At 36.7% G+C, this 15,090-nt stretch overlaps 1 protein-coding gene across 1 annotated transcript in view; it reads right to left on the bottom strand.

Annotated features, from left to right (window-relative positions):
- COL19A1 (collagen type XIX alpha 1 chain) overlaps positions 1-7,793 on the bottom strand; it is a 325,038-nt gene extending 317,245 nt beyond the window's left edge. The window contains exon 1 of the mRNA XM_036248752.1: positions 7,703-7,793. Coding sequence (XP_036104645.1) covers positions 7,703-7,793 — 91 coding nt within the window. The remainder of the gene's footprint in view (positions 1-7,702) is intronic.
- Between the last annotated feature and the right edge of the window lie 7,297 nt (positions 7,794-15,090).

Below are 15,090 nucleotides of genomic sequence, written 5' to 3'. Positions count from 1 at the left end.
CCGACACATGCATTTTAACATAAAGCACCCTTTTTGGGTACATGTACATGTGCCTTAAAGAGCCACTGATGAGCCCTGGCCAGTTTGGCTCAGCGGTTGGAGTGTTGGCCTGTGGTCCAGAAGGACACGGGTTCAGTTCCCACTAAGGGCACGTACCTTGGTTGCAGTTTGTCCTGGCCCTGGTTGGGTAGTGTGGGTGACAGCCACTCGATGTGTCCCTTTCACATCAATGTTTCTTTCTCTCTCTCCCACTCTATCTGAACAAAATATTGAAAAAATGTCCTCAAGTTAGGATTAAAAAAAAAAAAAAAAAGAACCACTGATGAGACCCAAATATCCTGACGCCCTGTCAGGAGACAGGAGAATGACAGAGCAGTGTCACTTCAAAGGCTCTCTGGACCCTCTCAAAAGTAATTTCTAAAATTTCACCACCACAAGGTGCATTGCTAGAAACCCCTAATCAACAGACCTGTTGAAGAGAAAATGCAAATGTCCTTAATAAATGCATGCTGAAATGCTGTTAGTGATTGACAGACCACTTTCTTCCTAACTGTGCTGGAAGGACCTGGAAGTTTAAAGGGTTGGAAGGGTACTGCAAGGGGGCAGAGCAACACAAAGGAAGGCAGCTAAGTCATATTTGAGTAGGTTATCTAGATTTTATCAAGATCACCCACAACAAATAAATACATTTTAAAAGGATTTTTATCCTTCTCTGCCTCTAAAAATCAGAATTTTGAGCATCTAAGAACAAAGCATTCAAGAGAAGTCATGTGACTTTCCCCCAGATCACATAGCCAGCCACTCAGAGGCAAAGTTGAAATACCACACAAGTTTCCTACTGTCCAACTTTTTTTTTCTCTGTATTGAACATTGCACCTCAAAGCCACGTTCTAAACAATGTGATACAGTACCTATAAAACTCTCCTCATTCTTTAGAAGAAATGCATTCTGTTCCCACTCTCAGTTTGAAACATGTGCTTTAAAAAAAAAAAATCACTTTTCCTCTTAATCTCTAAATCCTTCTACTATGTTCTCACCTGCTGGCTTGGCCTTCTATTGTACTACTAAGCATTCTAGTACTATTGAGATTAGAGTTCATGTCTTTCAAACAAATTTTTCCTATCACTGTTCAGGTATTTTTTTATACCCACTCAAATAAGTTTTCAGTTTAATAGAGTATTCACTGAAGGCATGCTGAATTCCCTCTTAGAAAGCTAAAAAACCTAGACCAGTTAAAATCTATTCTTTAATTTTTTATTTTTTTTTCCAACTGATTTAATATATGAAAGATTTGTGAGTGTTGCTGATGCTCATGCTGAAAATGGACCAGTCACTCTCTCTGGCCTGAGGAAAAGTCTGGATGGGGGAAAGGCACTATAAAGGGGAAAGTTAAATTAGAGGCATCATGAAAAATAGACGTAAACATGTTCTATTACACTCTTTATAGTTTGTTAAGGGTTCTTAGTATTACTTAAGCTATTTGTATACCACTTTACTGACTGCAGGGAAATAAAATATATAGTTCGTCTAGGGGGAGACGAATAAAAGATAATTTATCTTTTAACTTTGCTAAGGTGTACATATTTCCACACATTTGTACTTAAATAACTATGTATTATGAATAATATAGAATAACAATTTTCAATTAACTGGGAATTAAGACTTGTTGAAATGTCTTCCGGGAAGATTTGTTACTGAAAGATATAAATTCAGAAACCTATCCATTCACATGATATCTGGTAACAGTCCTGGAGGGCAAGGGTTGACCACCTCCCAGGAGGTCTCACAGGGCAGTACTGATTATTTTGATAAATTTACCAGAGTCCAAGGAGTAGCCTTTGACCTCACAGGCTTTCAAATCAGATTTGACAACACGGAAAGCACAGATCTGTTTCTCAGTAGAATGTGCCCCTCACCTCCTCCTCCTCCTCACTCACTCGACTCCAGTCTCTTGGCCTTTCTTGTTGTTTCTCCCACAAGCTGAGCATGCTCCTGCCTCAGGGCCTTGGTGCGTGCTGCTTTCCAGGTGTTTGCATGCCGCACTCTCTCACTCTTCCTGTCTCTGCTCACATGTCCCCACAGGAGGGCAGCTTTCTCTGGCCACTTTAGCTAACAAAACCACCTCTCCTCCGTTCACATCATGTAGGATTACCAGACAGAGCAAATGAAAATACTGGACGCCTCATTAAATTTGAAGGTCAGATAAATAATAAAAAATATTTTTAGTATGAGTATACCCTACACAATATCTAGAACATAATTACGGTAAAAAATTTTCATTTATCTGACCTTCAAAATTAACTGGGTGTCCTGTATTTTATATTGCAACCCTACTTACATGTCCATAGTCTGAGGTCTGAAATGATGGGAGTATGGATCCAAGAGGTGACAGTGGAGACTGAAATGGGAAGGGGCTGAGATACAAGAATCAGCAGGATGTGATGTTCATGTAAGGAGTGGGGAGAGTTGGCTTGCTTATCTAGGTAAAAATTTAGTTTACTGAAAGGAATCCCACTAGAGGAAGAAAAGAAGATTTGACCAGGAGTAAATTAATCTGCGGTGAGAGAGAGGAGGAGTTAGAAATGTTAAGTTTGAGGTGCCATTAAAAAAGTCAAATGACACGGACATTAGTCTGGGGAAGGTAGGAGGGGTGCAGGAACAGGAAGGAGGGGGTCAATGGGGGAAAAGGGGGACATCTGTAATACCTTCAACAATTAAAAAAAATTCAAAAGAAGTTATCGAACAGGCAGCTAGAGATACGGGTATGGAACTGAAGAGAGAGGTCGAGGCTGTGAAGTACACGGGGAGCGACTGACATATAAACCGTATTTAAGGCCACAGAGACCTGAGGGAAGAGGGGACGTGCTGTCTCCTGAGACATTGTAACATTTCTCTTTTCTTGTCCATTTTTCCTGCTTTGTTTTTCTTATTTCTTCATATCCTTGGGAATATAAATACTATAGTATGGAATTATTACCTGTAAAATTAAAATCTGTCTAGTTTTGTAGATGACTCTCAAGCTCTTTTTTTTTTCCCCTAACATTATTAAGAAAATCTACCAGTATTAAAGAAAAGTGTTTACCTTTAGTGACAAAACTCATGACACAGCATTTGTGTGCCTCAAGATAAGAAGATGAAAAGAGAAACTCTTGGACAACAGTGTGGTGATTGCCAGTGGGGTGGGGGTGAGGTGCAGGAGGGTTTAGGGGTATAAATGGTGATGGACGGAGGCTTGACTTGGGGTTGTGAACTCAGAGTACAGTGTACAGAGGATGTGTTGTAGAATTATACACCTGAATTCTGTGAAATATTGTTAACTAGAGTCACCCCAATAAATCCAACAAAAAGGGAAAAAATAATAAAATGATGGGAAGATGAAGAGCAGCAATTTATCACAGACAGAGACATGGTTTGTTTTCCTTTCATACATGGATCAAAATAGGAGCCTTTGGACGGTTTGCATTAAAAAACAAAACAAAAAACTAAAACCGAATTCCTGTTGGAGAGAAAGGGAAGCAGGCCTTTTCGTTTCATGGTTACTAGTTGCTCTCAGGCCCCCTGTTCCCTTTAAACTTTGTTGGTAAGTCTGATAAAGGACTGCAGGGTGTCCTACGTTGGGAGAAAAACATTGGTTAACAAAAATAGGCAAAGCACATTGGACCAGAACATAACAAAAATTATATGGAAAAGTAACCAAGCAAGAAAAAAGAGGGTGAGGGGAACAAAGTTATTTTAACAGAGAGATCATAAAAGGTCACAGAATCTTCACTGCTTATTTTGTATCCAAAGCTATTCCTGCGAAGAAGAACATTGGTTAGGAGTGAGGCCTTCACTGAGCAATTTGTGACGCTTCCTTCATTTAGGAGTTAGAAAGTGCAGTCAGTAGTACCATGCTTACATGGTATCAAACTGAACACGAGGAATTCCTGAAAACACAAAATAATATTCTCTCCATGGCAGCATACTTTCTGTTCTGAATTTCAGAGTGCAGTGTTTGTCAACTGGTAAAAGCCAAATTTCAGAATTTTTCTTTTTCTTGTAATTGATATAAAACTAGTTTAAAAGTGTTTATGTGTATAGTTTGGGGCCTAAATATACAATCAATTCTCTCTAGACACTTAACCTTAAGTTTTACCTAAGCAAAAGAAAAATTATGATTTAGATGGCATTCTATCATATCCCTTTTTATTTGCTGCTTTTCCTTATTCTGGCTTTCTGATTTTTGTTACTTGTGATGATAATTCAATACTTTGTCTTAAAAGAAAGTAAGAAAAAAGAGAAATCTTTCATTATTTGGTATGTTAAGTTGCTATCACAGAAGAAAGTTTTAAGTAACTGAGTATAGTAAGTTTTGAGATTATCTACAAACTGAATAATTTTTAATACAATTCTCTTCCCTACCCGGTTTGACAACTAACCTGAAACTGCCACATTCAAAGTTCATCTGTAGCATGAAAATATGCAAACATGCCTTATCTCAGAACTCAGCATAATAGTACAATTGATGAAAAATATGAAGTAAACTCTTAATAGCCTCATGATTTTAAAATTCAAGTTGCTACTAAAGCTCTCTGATTTACTCTTGAATTCTGTCCCAGCTGGGACAATAGCCCAAGTAACTGTTACATATACCATAGAGTTAAAGTAAAGCAATTAAAAGACTCAATTTATCCTTCATATATTTAGGTTTAACAGTAGACTGTTGACAACTTCCCAGACTCCAGAGCTGAAACCCTACCCTCTCCCTCAGATTGGTTATATTTTATTTTTAGATGTAATCACTTCCCTCCGGTAAATGGTTAGTGACCACACGTGCAGGTCTGCACATGAGGAAACTAAAATGGGAAGCCGTGCTGTGAACCAGTTACACAAGACACCAGAAGAGCAGCCCGTCAGACCATGCCTAGCCAGTCATCGTCTTCAACAATCCTCATGACAGAGCTGTGCTGACATTTTAATGAATGCGAATGATACTTGAAGTGAAGCAATTTCCATGGCATGCTGAGTATGCGTTACTTCTTGAGCACCGTCCACCTAATGGCATGATAAAAGTCAACTCTTCGTGTTGTTCTTAATTTCCTTTAGTATTTCATGTTCTGTGAATCTTGTTAGAGTTCAGATTAATTTTTAATTCACACTCTTAGGAAACATTTCCAGAAATATTAACTTGACAAGTTAATGGACTAGTGTACATACATTTCGGTTGTCCTAATACGCTATAACTTGATAAAAAGAATTGAGATACCAAAGCCACAGAAGCAAACATTCAGGGGAATCCCAAGCTGGGGAAATTTCAGTTACGCAAGATGATTAAGTTCCAGAGATCTGCTGTCCTACACTGTGCCCATCGTCAGCAGCACTGTATTGCACACTTTGACATTTGTGAAGAGGGTAGATCACATGTAAATGTTCTTATCACAATAAAAAAAAAGTTACTAAAGGCAAAAAATAACAAGATAAAATAAAATAAAATAAAAGGAACCCAGGCCCTGGCCGGTGTCACTCAGTGGTTTGAGCGTCAGCCCAGCCCATGCACTGAAGGGTCGAGGGCTTGATTCTTGGTCAACGGCACGTACCTGGGTTGCAGGTTTGATTGCTGGCCCCAGTCAGGGCGTATGTGGGAGGCAACCAATAGATGTGTTTCTCTCACATCTATGTTTCTCTCTCTCTCTGCTCCCTCTCTCCCTCCTTTTCACTCTCTCTAAAAATCAATGAAAAGAATATCCCTCGTGAGGATTAAAAAATAAAAATAATAAGAATAAGAAGAAGAAGAATAAAAGGAACCCAGTAGTATAAGATGCAAGGAAACCAACTGAGAGAAAAAAAATGTCAATTATGCTAAGGTGAGTGTTTCTGTAAGTATTTTCCTCAGATATGCTGCATTAGATTTACCTAGGGAACTTGTTACAGATGTAAATGACTGAATCCCACCCCAGGCTGTATTGCATGATGGAAATCTCTGAGAGTGGGCTTGCAAATCAATACCCCCAATGATACCTGCTCATACTAAAATTGGAAAACCATTTATGTAGAGCCCTTAAGTCATTACTATCATCAAACACGTATTCCACACTAGCATGCGTCTAAAAACTGTCCTACTAATCAAAGATTCATTTTCCTTTCTAACCAAAACAGTCTTATGCTCTCTGATTAACTTGCAATTTGCATTGCCTACTAACACTCTTAAAAGGAAGAGACATGAAACACAGAAAAACAATGTTATCAGAATAAAGTCCCCTGCTCCATGTACTTCTTTTTGGCATTGAGTCACTCCTGATTTCTTTCTCACTAAAATGTTTCCCCCGAAAAAAGTATGACAGTCACAGGATGTCATTTATACAGTGGTAGAATACACAAAATGTCCTGTGGATTATTTTAGGAAATGTATCTCCTGCCAAATTAGTTAAAAAAAAAAAAAAGCATAAAAACTTACATAATACTCTGAGAGATTGAGACTTGTTATACCTTCATAAGAGACTGTGTTTATTTTATGTGTGTTTCAAACTCAAAAGTCTCTACTAGAGTGTATTTATACCTGTTTGGAAAAAATTATTAAAGGACACATTCAAAATAATAAACACAAAGAGCCCTGGCCAATGTGCTCATTGGTTAGAGCATCAACCCTTGCACCAAAAGGTCATGAGTTCGATTCCCTGTCAAGGGCATGTGCCTGGGTTACAAGTTCAAGGAAACCAATCAATATGTCCCTCTCACATCAATGTCTCTCTCTCTCTCTCTCTCTCTCACACACACACACACACACACACATGCACACGTGCTCTCTCTCTCTCCCTCTTTGTCCCCTCCCTCCACTCTCTCTAAAAATCAAGGGGGAAAAAATATTCTCAAGTGAGGATTAAAAAAAAAAAAAGAATAAGCACAATGAGACTCAGACTCAGTATATTATCACATGTGATCATCATCAGAATAAGTGATACGTAATTATGTGCATAGAAAGAAAGAGTTGAAGTTTCTTTTTGCTTAGCAAATGGCTTTTTCAATGTATCTAGTTCAACTTTTAATTATGAGGTACATCTAAATCAAAAACTTATACATACTCAGTGTTCAAGAAAAGTCTTCCAAGTTAGCCACATAATCATTTATAAAAGTCAGAGGTGGAAGTAAATGTTTCAAATTGCCTTGAAGCCTTTTGGAAATATTTATGAGGTCAATAATCTAACAATTGCAAATAAATATTACTTATTTAAAAATTTCTGTTCACCCCACCTGAGATACTACAAAACTGTTGTATAATTAAATGACATTTCCTTTTATATCTCGTATTCTGTTTTTCACTTTTTCCTAATTAAGATTAGATACGTCCCCAGTTAATCCTAACTGGTGATGAGTTTCTGTACTTATAATTTGAATAACTCGAATAACACAACTTAAAGGAGAAAGGGAGAAATACACATACAAAGAGATGAACACAAATATATTTATATTTGTAAATATCAATGATGGAAAGAAAATGACATTTAGAATAATATAATATGCATAGGGAAAAAAATCAGGTAATTTTAGAAACTCTCAATGTTCAACATGAAAGTCAATGGGGGGAACAATTATTATTTATTTTGTCCTGGTAAAATTTAACCCATAGCCTCTTCAACTTTAACAAGATTCATTTTCATGATTAAAAAAAATAGTTTAGAAATGATAAATAACACTTGGTGACTGTAAGAAGAGGTAGCCTGGATACCTGGCGTGTCCCTGACTGTCACGGACATAGAAGCAGGAAGCAGGAGCAATGCCACCCAGAGCCAAAGTTTCCGAGAGCCAGAGTGACTCATTGCGCCTCGAAACCATGGGAACAAGTGACCACAGATCTGCAACAGAACAAAATATTTGAATTAAGCTTATTATATAATTCCTTTCATTATACCTCCAGGAAATTCTCATCACCAAAGATTTTTACATTATGCATAATCGTATAGAGTTGTCCCTTGGTATCAACAGCAGATTGACTCCAGGATCTCCAAGGATACTAAAATATTTGGGTGCTCAAATCCCTAATATAAAATGGCATAGTACTTGCAGGTAGTCTATATTTGCATATGAGCTACAGCAGTGTATGTCTACACACCACTTCAATTGAGTGGATTTAACATAGTGCTCAGCAAGTAGCAAATTCAAATTTTGCTTTTTGAAACTTTCTGGGTTTTTCCCCTGAATATTTTCAACCCAACGTTGGTTGAATCTGTGGATACAAAACCTGTAGGTTCAGAGGGCTGACTGTAACTGGACATTGATTATATATACAATTATACATAATATATCAATATATATCTAATGTATATGAAAGAACTCTGAATATATTTTCAGATTAATTACTAATTATCAATTTCCATACAGCCTCTTATAACTTACATTTTCTCTTCTTTAAAAAAGTTTAAAGACACACTATTCACAATAATTTGTATGTATTTTTATTGTTTTTTCATTCTGGCAAAATACACCTAACAGAAAATTTACTATTATATATTTCAGTGATACCAAATACCTCCACATGGTTGTGTAAGAATCACTACTATCCATAACTTTTCATTTTGCAAAACTGAAACTCTGTAATTCCACATTTCTCCCTTGCCCTGCCCCTGGCAACCATAATTCTACTATATGTTTTTACAAATTTTACTACTCTGGGTACCTCATAAAAGTGGAATCACACTCCCATTTATTCTTTTGTGACTTTATTTCATCATGTCCTCAAGGTTTGTCTACGTTGTAGCATGTGTCAGAATTTCCTTCCTTTTTAAGGCTGAATAATATTACATGGTATGTTTATACAATTTATTGTTTATCCATTCACCCTTTGATGGATGCTTGGATTGCTCCCACCTTTTGGCTATTGTGAATAATGCTGCTATTAACATTAATGAACAAATATCTTTTAAGTCCCTACTTTCAATTCTTTGGAGTATATACCCAGAAATGAAATTGCTGGATATTATAATTATATTTTTAATTTTCTTAGGAACCACCATACTCTTTGATAGCAGCTAAACCATTTTACATTCCCAGCAACAATGCACAACAGTTCAATTTCTCCACATCCTCATCAACATTATTTTCCATGGGTTTTTTTTTGTTTTTTTAATAGCAACCCTCCTAATGGGTGTGAGGTGGTATCTTATTATGGTTTTAATTTTCACTTCCCTAAGGATTAGTGATGTTGAACATCTTCATGTGCTTATTAGCCATTTGTATATCTTTGTATTTCTTTGGAGAAATATCTATTTAAATCTTGCCCATTTTTAAAAATTTGGTTTTGGTTGCTGTTGTTGAGTTGTAGGAGCTCTTTATATATTCTGGTTATTAACCCCATATTAGACATATGATTTGTAAGTATTTGCTTCCATGTTGTGGGTTGCCTTTTCACTCTGTTGATTATGTCCTTTGCTGCACAATTTTATTTTTATTTTTATGTAGTAGAAACTATCTACTTTTTTCCTTTTATTGCCTGTTCTTTAGACGTCACATACAATTATTTATATTTTTAAGATATAACTTTATTACAATTCTATATTCTCTTCTGAATAATCATTTTCCATATTTTGTCTTAATTAATGTCATTACATTTTCTATGAACTTAACTGGTTATTGGAATAATCACTGCCATGGAAGTAATTACTACACACATAAAAAGTAATTTTTCCTTCTATTTAAAGAGTAAAATGGATATATACACTGCCCACCACATCTGAGGCTGCCACTGACATCACATTTAACATTAGTGTATTACCTCCCAAAATTGTTTGTCTTTCTGAATTCGGACTACTGCTTCATAGATATTTTAGTAAAAGATTTAGTAAATAGAATCCCTGTAATGGAAAACGTAAACATTACTTAAACTAATTTTTATAGTGAAGTAACTAACATGGAAATGAACTGCAATTAAAAATACAAGGACTCCCTCGGTGTACTTGACAAATACAGTATTATTAGAATAGCTATTCTAAGAGTTCTAAATATTCAAATAAAACTATATCATATATTTGCCACCCTTCAAAGTTTACTCAAGAGTCAAATATAAACGAAGCCAGTGCCTAAATGTTGTCAACAGACACCCTTTAGAAGAAAACTAAAGCTACCATCTTTGGTATTCTGCGTGTGCCCAACACCCTAAGATCAGCATTTTGAAATAAACTCAAGATTTCAGATATTTCTGGGTGAATAGCTAGAAGCAGCAATTGTAACATTAAAACCACATGTGTAGTTCTAAATCTCAAACAGCTGGTTTTATGCTTTATTTCTTTTTAACTCTCTCATCTAGATATAGTCCAAATCCTCATACGACTTTGCAAACTTATCCTAGCTATTACTTCAAGTCAGTTTGTAACTGTTAAAGCAATTAATTCTATTTCAAAGAAACAAACTCACAAATATTGATCTAACTTTCAGACAGATCCTTGATTATTTGCATTTCTAACCAAAATGATTTTTAGTAGTTGATAAATTAGCAGCATAGTATAGTAGTTAAAACCATAACTTCGTGTTTGAGCTCTGCCACTTACAATTATGTATTTTCACTAAACCTTCATTTATTCACCTGAAAACTAGAAATAATACTATTTAATACCTGGAAAGATTACTTTAACGGGCCTTAAACACAGTTAATGTTAAAAAATATACCTGCTATTATCATTGTTCACTCTACATATTTATAAATAATAATAAAATCTGAGTTGCATTGTTGTCCTTAACCTGAGGTTAATATTAATATTTGGACAATGAAGAAGTGCCAAGGCATCCTACAAATTTGTTCATGGAAGCTTTGGTTCCTGTTTCTGCAACAAAGAACCAGAAGTCTATACATCCTTAAGCATATGAATTCGATCTTGAGGTCTCCCAACTATTTCCTTGAGCCTTGTTCTTAGCTTCAACTTCATTTATCCAAAATGTTTGCAGAATAAGATGTTATGGTTAGTTGACTAAGCATTCTAGTTACTAAAGGACTGCCATTTCACCAACCCACTGAAATGTCTCTGGCCATCTTCAGCAAGATCTTGAAAGAAGAATCCTTTTCTCTCCCCATCTAAATCAATTTTGGGGGACATTTCCAAGAGCTGACCACTCCCTTCTCCTTGAAACCCTCATTCTCATTGGCCTCTCTGCACTCATATTCTCTGGGATTTCCTTGTAAATTCCCTTCTCAGATCTTCTTTTGTACCTGATTTATTAACATTGGAATCTATAGGCCCTCTTCTCCTATCTCTTTACAATGTCTCCCTAGGTGATCATACCATTCTCTTGTCTTTAAATAGTATCTGCCAGATGATGAATCTAAATTTTACATCTTCAGCTCAGTCTTCTTCTCTGAACTTTAGACTTTGCATCCACCTGCCTACTCAATAATCTTTCTTAGATGTCACATATGCATCTATAACTATACAAATTAAAACTTGATTCTCAATCAAAAGTTGTTCCTCTCATGCTCTTCCCAGTCTCAATAATTAGCACCCAACAAAATACCTACCTCTCCAGTCTCATCTGGTACCTTTCTCTTTGGTAATGTCCTATTCCTCAAATTTCTGGGTTCTTTTCAACCTCGGGGCTTTTGTGTATGCTATTTCCTCATCCAGGAATATGCTGGGCCCTGCTCTTCCTATATTTTTCAATTTAAATGTTACTATGTGGGAAAGCTCTTACCTGACTGTGCCTTGGCCTCATTATTCTCTAGCTGAGACTATTTTGTCTGTGTACATATGGTCATTGCCCTTATTCAACTCTAAGCTCCTTGAGGGCAGGACTATATCTGTCTGTTCTATTACTATATCCTGAGCACTTGTCACAGTATCTGGAAAAGCAGAGATTCAATAAATATTAGCAAAAAAGGGTAAGGGATTAAAAACTACAAATTGGTAGTCACAAAATAGTCTAGGAGATGTAAAGTACAGCATAAGGAATATAGTAAAGAATATTATAATAACTATGTACAGTGCCAAGTGGCTATTTGAAATATCATGGGGACAACTTTATAAAGTATATGATTGTCTAACCACTATGCTGTACACCTGAAACTAATATAAAATAATATTGAGTGTAAGCTTTAATTGAAAAATAGAAATTTTGAAAATAAATAAATATTCACTGAATTTTAAAAAGTAAAAAACTGCCAATTTTTATATCTTGGGATACAGTGAAGTATACATATCTGTAATCTGTAGTGACAATAATTTATTCTTTATTTTATAATTCTTAAGGCATTTCAGAATCTTATATTTCAAAGATCATTATAATGAACATTGCTCTTTTTATATTTCTAAAATATGTTTACTGTTGGACATTCTTGTTGTTCCAAACTTAATTAAATACAGACATACACCACTCAGCTAGGAATATTTGAAGTAACTTTTTACCGAGTTCTCAAAATGAATCCTATATATGTTAAAAAGAAAAACAAAGCAAACAAACAAATAAAAACACCAATTCCAGATCTTTAATTTCTGCTGTAGGCTGTTGGCAGGGTTGACCCCAACAAAATTGTCAAGGACAAAACTTTCCTTGGGGTCTTTCTGGACCTCTCCTCCAAACCCTTCTCACTTTCCCCAGATACCTGCTGCCCTCAGGCTGCTTCCTGCTGTCCTGAACCCACCTCTGGTGCCCTCCCTGATTTCTCCATTTTGAGCCTTGTCTACAATCTCCTTCCTCATCAAAACTCGCTTATTTTCTATCCTGTCCCTCCGATCTCAGCTACATGATTATCAAGATAGTTTAATAAATGAATCTAGGCCAGTGTTATCAGTTTAATGTGTTGATCTTCCCAGGTAAGATTTAAACTTTAACACTGACCTTTAATGTTTTCCCAATGGAGTGTGTAATGTAAGATAATATATGTGGATGCTGAGCTTTCTTAAGGCCTCAAATCACTTTTTACCAAACGTGTACAAAGATGGCTCATGACATATTTTAAGAAGGATATGAAGAATATTGGTCACACCTGCTGTCATTTTCTACTGTAGAATTTCTTGTATATATGCCATTTTATTTTAATACTCATAATAAGTTAACTGGAAGATGTGCCTGCCCGTCACATCAGCAGGGTTAGGGCAAAAGATCCACATACCAAATATCTGAAAATTTAAAATAAAGCTAATAAAACTGATAAGAAATGTTTTTTCTTTTATCTTGGTAACTATATCTTGACAAAGGCCTGAAAGCCAAAGTCAAGTTTAGAAGTGACAGAGCAGACTGTAAAGGACACACTGGCCTTTGACCTGGACCCAAACTGAGCCCTCATTTTTTCCCCTTTCTTGGCTCCACTTGCTGCATGAGGGGCCTCAACCACACACACCTGGGAACATGCAAATACTTCCAAGCTCTGTGCACAGCACCTGCAGACAACCCCTTATTGATCACCCCCTTGGCTAGCAGTGTTCACACCTCGTGATTTGTTCTGCCCCTGGGAAGATGGACCAAGGAAGAGGTCTTCCAGATCCTGCAAGAGGACTACAGGTGACTCATCCAGGGAATGTCAGGATCTTGAGTACCCAGAGCCTGGCCTAGAAGCCTGTTTTTCATTTGGGCAGGTCCCCTTACCTGTCTGGTTTCCTAACCCTGAGAGCAGGACTCCTTGCTCACCCAGAGCAAGGACATATCAGAGCCTTCTAAAATGGAGGGCCCAGAACAGGGACCCTCTTGCCCAGGCCCAAGGGTGGTACTGATGAGAGGCATGAGGGCCCGATTTCACAGATAGGAAACATTAAAGCTCATAGAGAAGATCCCACAGCCTGGGATTCAAGACCAGGTCTGCTTGACTAAAAAGCCTTTGCTGCTACACCACGTTAACTCTCGGGATGTGAGACAGACCTATCACCTTCTATACACTTTCTTTTAAAATTTCCGCTATTCTCTGTCAGTATCCAAGCCAGACCAGGTAGTTGCTTCCCAGAGCTACAAAGTCTAAAGTCATCATTGTTAGTGTGCTCAGCAATGGCAGTGTTGAGCAGACAACACTTCTAGAGCCCATGAAGCTCTAAAATCATCCAAACAGCGCTGCCTGCAACTGATTTCTCATTCCTATGTTAACAAAGAGATAATAGCTGCCTAAAGGCCTGGTTCTGACCTCTCTCCACCTCTAACCCATTATTCTCACCATCCTCTGCCAACCAGAATAGTTTTGAGTACAGGTTGGGTTAAGGGAATTATTTATTTTATTTTTATTTTTTTTGTGGTATGTGCCCCTAGCTGGAACCAAACCTGGGACTCTCTGGTCTGCAGGCCGACGCTCATTTGCTGAGCCAAACTGGCCAGGGTGGTTAAGGGAATTATTAAAAATAAATTTTCTTAATCCAGCTCTTGAAATCCTATAAAGTAACCATCAAAACTAACAATATTTGAATTAGGACATAGCTTTAAAATTCCTTATGAATCCATACTTGTGTATAGAGAGCACCAAAAAAAAAAAAAAAAGACAGAAAGGAACACTTGGGAAACCTTAATCTTTCATTCCATTGATAGCATGAGGTTCCAATGTGCCATTGGGGATACAACAGTGAGACAACTAAGAAAAATCCCTGGTGCCACTTGGTCAGGAAGACCAAAAATAAATAAACACATGCATTGTCTTTGAGAGACAGAAACTAGGAAGCAAAGGAAAGCAGAATACATAGATAGAATGACAGAATGGTGTGCTTGCTACATGACATGGTCAGAAGCCATCTGAGAGTCAACCTAACCAAATCTGCCTATGAAACATGAATCATATTACTGCTATGCCATCTAACATTTAATAATGCTCATGTTGCGTCTTTGAAATTTGCTTTTATTGAAAGGATTACAGCATTAGACTTAATACCAAATTAGAAAATGACATAAAAAGACAAATAAAGAAGGAAAACAGGAAACATAGAAAGGGAATACTGATTTGCTTCACATAGGCTGTTAAATTTGTTAAATAATGGAAAGAACCCATTTTTACAGAGCATTCATTATAAAGAGAAATACTATGTGCATGGGTAAAAGGTAAATTTTTAAATCAAACCATCTATACTACCCTGCAGTTTGCCTGCAGTACTCCACCAAGAAAATCTGGCCATACTGTTAGGAAGTGACACATCTCGTAAATAAGCAAAAACAACAGGTGCC

The sequence above is a fragment of the Molossus molossus genome, unplaced genomic scaffold (genome assembly GCF_014108415.1).
Source record: "Molossus molossus isolate mMolMol1 unplaced genomic scaffold, mMolMol1.p scaffold_m16_p_8, whole genome shotgun sequence".
In the NCBI taxonomy this organism is placed as follows: domain Eukaryota; kingdom Metazoa; phylum Chordata; class Mammalia; order Chiroptera; family Molossidae; genus Molossus; species Molossus molossus.
The sequence above is the reverse complement of the archived record's forward strand: the minus strand, read 5'-3'. Positions and strand labels throughout refer to the sequence as shown.